The sequence below is a fragment of the Schistocerca piceifrons genome, chromosome 1, assembly GCF_021461385.2.
Source record: "Schistocerca piceifrons isolate TAMUIC-IGC-003096 chromosome 1, iqSchPice1.1, whole genome shotgun sequence".
Taxonomy (NCBI): Eukaryota; Metazoa; Arthropoda; class Insecta; order Orthoptera; family Acrididae; genus Schistocerca; species Schistocerca piceifrons.
This window is the reverse complement of record NC_060138.1, coordinates 1,040,440,038-1,040,453,943: the sequence shown is the minus strand read 5'-3', so window position 1 is coordinate 1,040,453,943 and position 13,906 is coordinate 1,040,440,038. Positions and strand designations below refer to the sequence as shown.

At 39.2% G+C, this 13,906-nt stretch overlaps 1 protein-coding gene across 1 annotated transcript in view; it reads right to left on the bottom strand.

Moving 5' to 3' along the window:
• Positions 1-13,906, bottom strand: part of LOC124777425 (polycystin-2-like) — a 43,678-nt gene that overhangs the window by 18,101 nt on the left and 11,671 nt on the right. Inside the window, exons 2-3 of the mRNA XM_047252826.1 lie at positions 10,638-10,868; positions 10,454-10,543 (exon numbers count right to left, since the gene is read on the bottom strand). Of these exons, the coding sequence (XP_047108782.1) occupies positions 10,454-10,543; positions 10,638-10,868 (321 nt within the window). The remainder of the gene's footprint in view (positions 1-10,453; positions 10,544-10,637; positions 10,869-13,906) is intronic.

Below are 13,906 nucleotides of genomic sequence, written 5' to 3'. Positions count from 1 at the left end.
TAGATGTGCTGTACATGTACAGACAAACAAATGATTACAATTTCAGAAAAATTGGATGATTTATCATAGAGAAAGGACTTCACAAATTGAGCAAATTAGTAAAGTGTTGGTGTACCTCTAGCTCTTATGCAAGCAGTTATTCTGTTTGGCATTGAAAGATGTCCTCCTGAGGGATGTTGTGCCAAATTCCACCTAAGTAGCACATCAGATCATCAGAAAAGCTCATCGGTGGGCTCTCCTCATAATACTTCAATTGTTCTCAGTTTGGGAGAGATTTGGGGACTTTCTTAGCCAAGGTAGGGTTTGGCAAGCACGAAGAAAAACAGTAGAAACTTTTGCCATGCATGGGTGTGCATTGTGTTGAAATGTAAGCCCAGCATGGCTTGCGATGAAGGGGAACAACATGTGGTGTAGAATATTCTCAGTGTAGTACTGCGCTGTAAGAGTGTCACGGTTAATAATAAATGGGGTCCCGGTATGAAATGAAGTGGTACCCCAGACCATCATTCCTGGTTCTCTGGCCGTATGGCAGCTGACATTCAGGTTAGTATCCAACCACTGTCTGGTATTTCTTCTGACTTTGCTGGTCATTAGGGCTTTATTTGAAGTGGTACTCAACAATGAAGACAATTCTACTCCAGTCAGTGAGATACCAGGCTAAAGGTGCCCAGCATCACTGCAAATGGGCTTGTTGGTGTACAGAGGTCAACAGCAGTCAGCACAAGGTGAGTTGTGAGCTCAGCCCTTGTTTCTGTGATCCACCTATTAGTGATCGTCAAGGTCACTGAAACACCAGTTGCACATCAGATTGATGACAATGATGAATCCGGGGCTCCCTGGGTACATCTCTGAAGATTGCTCGGTCTTCTTATTCTGTCATAGCTCTAGGCTGATCAATTCCTTCTTGACACTGTATTCAGGCAAGTTTCCCCATTTATGCCAATATTGTTGATAGTGGCATCACTCCTGTTCAAATGTCAAGCAATTTGCCAGTTACTCCAACTGGCCACTTTGAGCCCAACTACACGCCCTGTCTCAAATGCTGACATCTGCATGTATTGTTCATGCACTTGTCTGAAATGCACAGCTAATGTCCAACTGAGTACATGGAGTGAACTTCACAAAGACCTTATGTCCTAGTATTGGCAGTCCCCTTTTCCTACTCCTACCAGCTGCATGGTGAAATTGTGCTGCAGCATCACACATTCACCTGTCAACCACCAGTTTTTATGGTTTTGCATTTTCCAATAATACTTGTATGAATATCAATTTTTGACCAGTTTGCTTTAGCCCTTCATGGTGTATCATTTTTTTGTCTTAGAGTCTACATTACTCATCATATAAATTTTTTTTATTTATTTGTTTATTTACATGTCGAGTTCTGTAGGACCAAATTGAGGAACAAATCTCCAAGGTCATGGAACGTGCCAGTACATGAACTTACAACATAAAAGTAATAACAGATAAAAATAAATGTTAATGAACCTGAAAAAAAAGTCAGTCCATAAGTTTAAGTAAACGCTATCAGCAATACAATATGAATCAGCTTAAGTTTTCAAGGAACTCCTCGACAGAATAGAAGGAGTGACCCATGAGGAAACTCTTCAGTTTCGAATTGAAAGCGCGTGGATTACTGCTAAGATTTTTGAATTTGAGTGGCAGCTTATTGAAAATGGATGCAGCAGCATACTGCACACCTTTTTGCACAAGAGTTAAGGAAGTCCGATCCAAATGGAGGTTTGATTTCTGCCGAGTATTAACCAAGTGAAAGCTGCTTATTCTTGGAAATAAACTAATATTGGTAACAAGAAACGACAATAAGGAATATAAATATTGAGAGGCCAATGTCAAAATACCCAGACTCGTGAACAGAGGTCAACAAGAGGTTTGTGAACTCACACCACTTATTGCCCGAACCGCCCGTTTCTGAGCCAAAAATATCCTTCTAGAATGGGAAGAGTTATCCCAAAACATAATACCATATGACATAAGTGAATGAAAATAAGCAAAGTAGACTAATTTATGTGTCGAAGTATCACTCACTCTTGATACTGTTTGAATAGTGAAAATGGCAGTATTAAGTCTTTGAACAAGATCCTGAACGTGGGCTTTCCACGACAGCTTACTATCTATCTGAACACCTAGAAATTTAAACTGTTCAGTTTCACTAATCATATGCCCATTCTGTGAGATTAAAACGTCAGATTTTTTTGAATGGTGTGTTAGAAACTGTAAAAACTGAGTCTTACTGTGATTTAGCATTAGTTTATTTTGTACAAGACATGAACTGAGGTCAAGTATTGCACTACTTGAAACCGAGTCAATGTTGCACACAACATCCTTTACTACCAAGCTAGTGTCATCAGCAAACAGAAATATTTTAGAGTTACCCATAATACTAGAGGGATATCATTTATATAAATCAGGAACAGAAGTGGCACCAACACTGATCCCTGGGGCACCCCCCACTTGACAGTACCCCACTCAGATCCCACATCACAGCCGTTATCAACATGGTGAATAATGACCTTTTGCTGCCTGTTGCTAAAGTGAGAGGTGAACCAATTGTGAGCTCCTCCCCTTATTCCATAATGGTCCAACTTCTGGAGCAATATTGTTAGATCAACACAGTCAAATGCCTTTGTTAAATCAAAAAATACACCAAGCGTTCGAAACTTTTTGTTTAGCCCATCCAGTACCTCACAGAGAAAAGAGAATATAGCATTTTCAGTTGTCAAACGACTTCTAAAGCCGAACTGTACATTTGATAGCAAATTATGTGATATAAAATGATCAATTAACCTTACATACACAGCCTTTTTGATAACTTTTGCAAACACTGCTGGCATAGAAATAGGTCTAAAATTATCTACATTATCCCTTTCTCCCTTTTTATAAAGCGGCTGTACTACTGAGTACTTTAATTGCTCAGGAAACTAACCATTCCTAAAGGAAAAATTACAAATATGGCTAAATACCAGGCTAACATGTGCAGCACAGTACTTTAATATTCTGCTAGACACTCCATCGTCACCATGAGAGTCCTTAGTCTTCAGTGATTTAATTATTGACTCAATCTCCATCTTGTCTGTATCACAGAGGAGTATTTCAGACGTCAATCTCAGAAAGGCATTTGCTACGAAATTTATATGATTTCCTGTAGAAACTAAATTTTTATTTAATTCACCAGCAATGCTCAGAAAATGATTGTTAAATACTGTACATATATCTGATTTATCAGTAACAGAAATATTATTACTGCGAACTGACTTTATATCATCGACCTTGTGCTGCTGACCAGACACTTCCTTCACAACTGACCATATGGCTTTAATTTTATCCTGTGAATTAGCTATTCTATTTGCATACCACATACTTTTTGCCTTGATGATAACATTTTTAAGCACCTTACAATACTGTTTGTAATGGGCTACTGTAGCTTGATTGTTACTACTTCTAACATTTTGATATAATTCCTGCTTTGTTCTACATGATATCCTTATCTCACTAGTCAGCCAACTGGGCTGTCCATTACTGCTAGTACCCCGTTTAGAATGTTCTAATGGAAAGCAACTCTGAAAGAGCATGAGAAATGTGTTATGGAAAACATTGTATTTATCATCTATATTATCGGCACTATAAACATCTTGCCACTCTTGTTCCTTGACAAGTTTTAAAAAACTCTCTATTGCCGTTGGATTAACTTTCCTACATAGTTAGTAATTAAATATGACATTGGTTTGAGTACAAAAACCTTTTAGCGTTAAAATTTGTGTGTCATGGTCTGAAAGGCCTTTCACCCTTTTACTAACAGAATGCCCATCTAGTAATGAAGAATGAATAAAAATATTGTCTATGACTGTGCTACTGTTCCCCTGCACCCTAGCTGGAAAAAACACAGTTTGCATCAGATCATATGAATTTAGAAGATCTACCAACATCCTTTTTCTAGCACAATCATATACAAAATTAATATTGAAGTCACCACATATAATTACTTTCTGGTACTTCCTACAAAGTGAATCAAGAACCCTCTCTAGCTTAAGCAAAAATGCTCTAAAGTCAGAGCTAGGGGACCTATAAACAACAGCAATTAGAAGTTTAGTTTCACTAAATTCAACTAATGCTCCACAACTTTCAAATATCTGTTCAGTGCAGTGTCGTGATACATCTAAGGACTCAAATGAAATACTGTTTTTTATGTACAGAGCCACTCTCCCACCCTGCAAGGAACTCCTTGAGACACAGCCAGCTAATCTGTAGCCTGGTAAAGGAAGCCTCTGACTTATCAAATTATTTAAGTGGTGCTCTGATATACCAATAATTTCAGAGTTAATATCTATTAGCAGTTCACTAACTTTATCTCTAATACCTCTTATATTTTGATGAAATATGCTAATTCCTTCTCTACTTGGAAACATTACATCCTCTGGAGGTGAGCCCTTAGTTAGGTATACCTGCTTAAAGGAAGTGCCTCTATCAGCTGACTTCATTCTAAAAAAGGTGCAGCTCTAATATCAACTACTACAGGAATTTTTCCATGAGTGACACCACTACCACCACCACCACCAACTACACTGTCACCTATAAGCTTAGCCAGCCTCCCCTTCCCATACCTATTGAGGTGCAGGCCATGCCTAGTGAAACCCCATCTACTGATAGACCCAATTGGCACCACTGAGATGTGATCCATGCCCTCCGCCATCAGTGCCCTCCCCAGCCCTACATTAACGCGCCTAACAGCAGCATTAAGGTAAGGCCGATCATGATGCTGAAACAGTTGCATGAAATGCACATTAGTGCCACCAGTTTGAGTAGCTATCTTAACCAAGTCACCAATGGCTTTATATTCCCCGTCCCTATCGAGACTGTTCCCTTCTCCACCCACTATCACTACCTGATCCTCCTTGGTAAAATTCTTACATAACTCCCCTATGCTTTGTCACTTGAGCTAACCCTGCACTAGGCTTCACAATGCTGGTGACCTGGTACTCACCCCCCAACACTTCCTGCAACTGCTGGCCCACATCTGTACCATGGGAACTACCTGGCAGCAGAACCTTCTTTCAGCTAGACTTTGCAACTAACCTAGGCCTCCTAATTGCTGAGAACTGCTGCAAGTTACCTACATCTACAGCTACACGAGGCTCCTCTCCACTCAATTCTCACAGTTGGTCGTATCTATTGCATGTATGCAAAGTAAAACTGTCTGAATACCTCCTCTTCCTAGCTACCTTCTTGCAAACTGCCAGTTCCCATTCCCTACCACCCTTCACCCTCCTCAACCTATCTACTTCCTCCTTTGCACATTGTAACTGCACCTGAAGAGCACACATCTTACCCTCCTGCTCCTCTATTAATTTGTTTCTACTAGATTCTACATTCCCAGGAGAGGATCTCCCTAAAATGACCACTGGCTTCCCCACTGCATTCCCCCCAATGAAAATACTTTGAACAAATCCCACACCATAATCTACTACTCACAAACCTACGACAGAACCCACACTTTTCACTCAGGGTACAATTTTACAGTTACTGAAAAAAAAACTATACGTCTACGTTACCAAAGTTCAGTTACACCAGTGTCATCTGTCTCCATTGCTCTCAAGTGTGAAATGCAAGTCATACTGTAGATCACTCATACTGTGGATCACTCAACAACAGTAAGCATTTTATACTTTTCAAAGCAATGAGTGGTAGCCAATGCCTTTGACACAGGGTCTCAGCTCTGCTATGGCAGCAGCAGCTGGGTGCTAGCAAGTGGGTCCTAGAGAGGTCTGACACATGCAGCATTCAAAGGCGGACAGTCTGCCAGGAAAACCACCACAAAAATATTATTGGACAGAACTGTCATTATTGATGTGTCAGAAAGTGCAATACATTGTACTGAACTTTGCCTGCCATTTTCTATGCATCTCCCTGTTTTAACATTTCCAATATTACTTAAAGTCCACTTCATTTGCTCCAAGGGCAAGTTTCCAGCCACATTGTTATTAAGTGTAGTTACTGGCAACTGAAAATAAACAAGTCCATGAGCTAGAGGAAGTTTGCCCTATACCCCTATTTAACTGCTGTTCAATCCTTTCCTCTACAACTGACTAAATGACAACAAATGTGGTATTTCCAATATTACTTAAAGTCCACTTTATTTGCTCCAAGGACAAGTTTCCAGCCACATTGTTATTAAGTGTAGTTACTGGCTACTGAAAATAAACAAGTCCATGAGCTAGAGGAAGTTTGCCCTATACCCTCACTTAACTACTGTTCAATCCTTTCCTCTACAACTGACTAAATGACAACAAATGTGGTAAGACTTCTGAGCTATTAGCTGCACATCCCTAGTTGGAATTTCAAGCTGCATTAAATCTGTGAACAGTGAATACTGTGTTTTCATAAAACAGCCACACTAATTCTTCTTAACACTGTAAATAACAGGTTCCTATCCAGCTCTGTCAATTGTATTAATTTCTCTCTCAATTGGATTTTGGTAGATGGCATAACTGGATACACTTCTTACTTTGGCAACATACATCACATCACATCACTTGCCATTTCTTCTAACACAATTGTGAGTTCTTGAAATTTCCTGATATTATTTCTTCCTGTTGATACTGTTCAATAGCTACGTCTTTTGCACACTGCTTCCAATTGGAATTATTACCTTTTGTGTCCCAAAGTTATCTAAGCACATAGGAACACACTTTTTTCCATTAAAGCTTTACTTGAAAGTGATCTAGCTCTTTGTTTCTGGTGAGCAAATTGACCAGAAAGATAGTTCCTACAGGCTCTTGGGTGCTATCCAGAGAACTCCCCTGTTCCACCACAAATAGTTTCAGGGGAGTGCACTATCAACACTATGATAAGTGATTTGGTGTAAACTCGGGGAACAGGACTTTTACCCTTGTAACTCGTGCCTTAGCAGTGCTGTCACAGCCAACTTGTTGCACTGAGTCAACAATTTAAAAAGTTGTGACCTAAAATCTATAACTCCCAAAAAGTAGCACAGGAAATCATTCCCAAGAATTATATCAAATCCTGTCCTCTTTTACTAAGCACTTCTATGACAAATTTATACTCTCCTTCACCAGTCTCCATGTTCACATGACATGTTCCCAATGGATAAATAATTTCTGTATTCAATCCACTGATGTGGCAGTGAGATGGTTTCAGTGCTGTTTATTGCCATGGGGGTCTATCTGAGAGCCCATGTCTATTAAAATCATTACCAGTTTTCCTTTTATGTTGCCTTTAACAATCATGTTTGTTGCCTCTGTTACTCCCTGAAATGTAATGAGATTAATCAATTTTAATGGAAGCACTGAGCAGTGGCAACACCAGTTCCTTTTCCACCTCCTCGATCTCAAAACCCTCCATGACACCTATTTAACATTATCCACAAATGGTCAAATTCAGCACTTCAGTGACCAATCTCTCTACAGTGAGAACAGCAGGGGTGTCCAAACCCTATCGGCTATGAGCACAGGGCATTTACAATGCCTACAATTGGTCTCTGCAGTGAAAATTTTATGGGAGCCACCCCCACAAGACATTTGACTAGACAAAATGGTTAGCTCCTTTTCTCTGCAGTGTCAGGTGTACAGCCTCTTGCAAAGATGGGGCTAATGTAAATTTTATTTCCACAGCTCTCGCCTCTGCCTGTTCAAGAAGCACATCAATTCTCCCTTTACCTGACAGCACAAAATAGGTATGGCACAAAACTGAGTGGATGAAGTCAGCAAAAGCTTCAAAATCTTCCCTAGTCCACTGACAGAAGGTGGACAGCTTGCCTTGCTAAATACTTACATCCTTTTTGCCAGTATATCATTAGTTAATCCTTTGGCCAACACACCAAAACTGCTAACACTGTGCAGCAATTCTACTGAGTTTATATAGAACCTTGCATCTCCAGTTAACTCCAGGTGCATGATATACAACTGAAACCCATCAGGCCAACATTTGGTGGTAAGAAGTTAACAGTGAGAAAACTGCTGAACACACTAAATTGCAATACAGGAAAAAGGATTTCAGCACATGTCACAGAATCTTCAACAGTTGCTTGTTCACTTAAATCTACTGGTTGGTGAGATAGCAACACTTGTTTTGATTACAATTGTTCCAGTAGTAGTAAGTTCTTAATAGCAAGGGTCACTATCTAATTCAGCAGAAGTAGATCGCCACTGCTCATCTATGAAGTACTTTCCCTTTGTGAATGAGTAGTATGCATTTTTTCCACTACAGTCAGTGCAAGAGATGCACAGGAAAATTTTACTCATAAACATGACGATATATTGTGATTTCTCCCTTGAGCTTGGCACCTAAAACACAGAATTATTGTTTTCTTCTTCAATGCTTGTTGCATCTCCAGCAGTTTAGAGCTATAAAATGGTGCTTTTGCATCACTTCCAGTAGCTCTTTCGATGTTGAGATGAGGCTGAATCAATGGGATGCTAACATCCCATATAGAAAGATGCAGGCCCTCATGGCTACTACATACTGTGTGTGGCTGGGTTGGCTTGTCTGTCAGCAGCATGAGGCTACTGGAGGTGATATTGTGGAATCTGCTGACCCCAATAGCACAGAGATCAGTGGTGGCAGGAAGCAGGCAGGTAGTGGTGGACTGCGTACCAACTCATGGCTCTGTCTGTTTCTCACTGGTCCTATGCTTAATTCATGGTAAATGTTGCCACAAAAATTATGGCCTCCCATATAGGTTGTAAGTGGGGGGATCCCACTAATGGCACTGGTTTGTGCAGGTGCAGAAAGCCTCTGGCCAGAACATATGAGGATATAAGCATCTGAAGGGAGTTCTATTTAAACAAAAGAGTTGATCTGGAAGCATATTCTTCAGTTCAGAGTTGGAAAGTGAGGCCATTAGCTAGCCAAGGTGCTCATGTAAACATGTTAAAACAAAGTCTGAACAATAAGGAGAGAGAAAATATGGTTCACGTCATAGTTAGTTGAAAGCTGGAGCCAGACAGAGGGCCCAATCTTGGACTAACGTTCCAGCAATGGGCTGCAGCCAACATGCAATTTCTCTCCCTCACTCTTTATTAAATATTCAAAGTTTTGCACAACAACTTGGTCAGTATGTTCTATGAGAACAAGCAACCTCTGTTCAAGCAGCTATTCTACTCAGCACATAGGCCACAACAAATTGTACTCAAACATTACAGAGAAAAATTAAGTGAGAAAAAAATTAGAAATAACAATAAAAATTTGCAGAACCCTCTTGATTGGCTAGGTGATCTGGACATTAAAAACAATCCAGAATGAGATTTTCACTCTGCAGCAGAGGAGAGCTTCTGTAAAGTTTGGAAGGTAGGAGACGAGATACTGGCAGAAGTAAAGCTGTGAGGACTGGGCGTGAGTTGTGCTTCGGTAGCTCAGAAGGTAGAGCACTTGCCCGCAAAAGGCAAAGGTCCCGAGTTGAGTCTCGGTCTGGCACACAGTTTTAATCTGCCAGGAAGTTTCATTAAAAACAATAGTTGAGTTGTGCTAGAGCTGGAGCAGTGACTTTACTTCAAAGTATAACAGCTGTTTTTATCATAATATTCACACCGACATATGAACCAATCAGTGTAAGTAAATTAGCACTAGCCATAATTTGTTGATAGTATTCTTTACAGAAGTTGTTTGATATTGCAGTTTCAGCCTTTTAATGGATAAGTTGGCTTGTTCCACATCCCTGAAGGCTCTCCTTCATTATGGAATGTGAATGACTGACTAAATGAATGACTGAATGCATTACTGTGTCTCTCAACTCATTAAAATTTCACTTGTGAATCTTGTGATGTGTGACATTCTTTAATTAAAATTCATAGTTTATGGACATGGTCAGAAAACTAAACGACAAATATATACTCATATAATATTTTTGTTAAAAGTACACTATTGCAGCTTTTATCTTATCTGATTCTTGGAAACATATTTACTGTTTATTTCTGTAACTTATTGTTTTTGTAAGTGGTGTCATGCAGTACTGTTGTTTTCACACACTAATTTTATTGATTTGTTTGCCACCTAAGTGATGGGAAACAGAAAGCATGCTACTTTTGCTTTCACTGATCTTACCTCTAATGAACTTGCCACAAGACTTTCTTACACCTTTATTCATTCACAGTGTTACAATAAAAAATGCCAACAACCATCTTACAGTATTTAACTGGTAGTCACATCTTGCTTCGGAGAGGCATGTGTAGGAAGCACATATATCCAGTGCAGCACAATAAAATTGATGATAACCAAACAATATTGACCCAAAAATGTTGAACTAATGTGATGAGAAAAATAAAGAGCCAAATTTGTAGTTGTATTTGTTGTTTTGCAAATATTTGCTTCTGGACCTATCTCAGACATTATGGCTGCAAGTCTGAATGGCATATAATTTCAGAACAAAAGAGTGTTCTGGGATTCCTGTATAATGATAGCTGAATACTTTTATTTTACAACTTACCTTTGTTCCAAAAAGGCTATATCCCAGTTGGGCATATGCACAAATAGCAATGAAAAACAATAATCCAAAAGCAGCAAGATCTTTAGCACACTGAAAAGGAAAGATTATTTTGTTTTGTTAGCTCAGTAATTAAAAATTATAATATTTAATAATCAGGAAATGGCATGTGAAGGCTTTACATTACCCGTTTAAGTGCTTCATTCAGTTGAGCTGTTGTGTGGGTTATGTTAATATACTTCAATACTTTTATCCAGACGAAGAAAACAAGAAAGGCAGCTACAGCATTACACTGTTTTTCCCATAATGCTACATACTCTAAATTTGAGTATTCAGTTGTATTATCTATTAATTTTTCCAACACACCTCTTGTGATGACAAGTTTATGCAAGCTGTAGGCAATGGAGATGTATGACAGCTGTATAAAAAGAGAAATACATTATTTAGGCCTACACCAATTCCTTGCAAAATGAGGAAGTGAACATGCTTCTTTCTGTTAAAATATTTCTCTTGTGAAATAATCAGTAAGAGAATATTATAAATACAATGCTACATTTGTATGGTTATGGAGATTCAACAATAATGTAGCTCATGTAACTTATGAGTTTCACTGAAGAGCTAGGTAATAAAATAACTAAGTGAGCACAGACAACTTATGCAGGTCCCTTCAATTTCATCAGATATGTCATAGTATTTTTCATACAGTTTCTATTCAATGACTTAGATCCATATACCTATGCAAGTCTATGCATGGAGTAAGATTTTAATCTGTCAGTGGTTTCACTGAGCTATAAATCTGTTTCAGTGTGAACAATCTGGTAGATTAATCTAGAGAGAAGAGCTAAGTTTCTGCTGGCTAATGTTCACAAATGTCTTTGCCAATAGAACAAATAATGGCTGCAACTATAAAATGATGTTTTGTCCTCTGTAGGCACTGGGTTCATATAATAATGATGCCAAATCATAGTGATTTATGTGTGAATCTCAAAACAGTTTCTCCATCTTCCTTGTTCACGTCAAACACCAATGACAGAACAAAATCAAACACCAATGACAGAACAAAATCAAACAGTGGAAAATCCAGGTTGAAATATCAATAATATTATGAAAAGGATAGATTGTGACTCACTGTAAATAAAGGACACTGAGTTGCAGACAGACACATTGAAAATATTGTTTGACAGTACTGTTGGCAGAATATCACTTTATTCCTTCAGTTGTTTCATTATATGCTATAGTGGCTTAGAGGAGTTTAAACTAAAAGCAAGGAAAAATTTTCCATCAGCTGGGGAATTAATTGCTCATGGACAGTACAGATGGTGTACATGTGCAGTTTAAATAGACAGGACTTGATAAAGGAAAATAAATGTAAACTTTGTAGAAGAGTATAAGTAAAGTACAGCCATCCACAACCTGAATGTTAGTTTGACCAACACAGTGCTTTACTAGATATGGTCCTGTTGTAGGTGATATGCCCATAACTTTTTCTAACTTTGGAACTGGCTTATGTAGAAAGATATTTAGTTAGTTCCACGTACTATAGACCATATTCACAGTAAATGTTATGATGAGGAACATCTTGGTTGAAAAAATTGATTACAGAGACAGGGGGCAATTATTTTTAGATGGCTATGTGTTGGTAATTTTCATGTTTATAGTAGATTAATTACATACATTCAGGAATTCCTGTATAGTATAGAAGGAGTTGTTATGGAGAAACAATTATAATCTGAATTCAAATACACTACTGCCGTCTGTCAAACATTTTCTTTCAGTGGGCAGATTATCAAAGAGTTTTATAGCTGTGTATGACTCTGTGTATTGTGAGGCTGTGATTAATTCTCATGTTAAGTGGGTACTCTTTCGTACAAGGAATATTTTTTGCCTAAGTGAGGAGTTGGACAGCACTGGATGAAAATATTTCTTTTGCTGATGCCCTGTCCCGCGGTTTCGTAGGACCGGCATGGCTAGGATGGATTTGGCAAGGTGAATTTTAAGGGGTGGCTGGATGCTCGTCCTGCCGCCACCCCATACCCCCGGGACGGAATTAGTGTACCCCACTCCCTGTGTCTAGTATAATTCATGAAATCGTCTGAACGTCTTCAGATGTCTGCGAGTCGTGCAACTGAGGTGGAACATGGGGGGCAGCCCAGTATTCATCTAGCGGGATGTGGAAAACCACCTAAAAACCACATCCAGGCTGGCCAGCACACTGGCCGACATCGGTAATCCACCGGGCAGATTTGTTCCGGGGCTGGCACACCTACCCGAGTCCAGGAAGCAGCGCATTAGCACTCTCGGCTAACATGGTGGGTGATGAAAATATTCAAAATATATTAAATTAATGACTTGTATGTTCCCACATTGGACAAATGTTTTTAATGGAAAAGTAGCTGAACTTAATCATATTGGCAGGTTTACTATATGACTTTTCCAGTTTAAGTTTTGTTCAATATGCACACCCAAGAATATATTTATTATTTTTTATTGGTAAACTACAGGGTGTTTATAAATGAATATCTGGGTTTTAACACTTTATAATATGTCCACAGCTCATGGTCTCGCGGTAGCGTTCTTGCTTCCCGAGCACGAGGTCCCAGGTTTGATTCCCGGCGGGGTCAGGGATTTTTCCTGCCTCGAGATGACTGGGTGTTGTTGTGACGTCTTCATCATCATCATTCATCCCCATTACGGTCGGAGGAAGGCAATGGCAAACCACCTCCACTAGGACCTTGCCTAGTAAGGCAGCGCAGGTCTCCCGCGTCGCTCCCCTATGCTCTGTAAAGAAGTATGGGACTCATCATCATCAATATTTATTGTATTAAACTTACAGTTGTAACTGATATGTCAAATGAAAGAGCAGCTCACACATTTTTACCAAGAACCTTATAAATGTTCAATGTGAGCACTATTTGTCACTCAGCACACATCAAGTCTATAGCCGAGTTCTTCCTAAACGTTGATAAGTATGTCTTCAGTGATTGTAGCAACAGCTGCTTCTATCAGGTTTCTTAATTCAGGGACATCTGCTGGTAGTGGAGGCACATACACGCAATCCTTGATGAAGCCCCAAAGGAAAAAAAATCACATGGCATTAGGTCAGGTGAACGTGGAGGCCACGCAAAGCAAGCCCTGTCATTGGGCCCCTTGCGGCCTATTCAGCACTTGGGTACAGTGAAGTTCAACCAATCACATACTTCGCTATGCCAGTGCTCACATTGAACATTTATAAGGTTCTTGGTAAAACTGTTTGAGTTGCTTTTTCATTCAACATATCATTTATAACTGTAAGTTCAATGCAATAGATATTACAAAGTGTTAAAACCCCGGTATTCATTTATAAACGGCCTGTACAGTCATAGAATGTGACAAAACTGGATGGGCTGTATGATGTTTTTCCTTTCTTTTTTTAAAATTTTAAAGCTAGTCCATTTGTGCATAACTTGCTAAGAACTA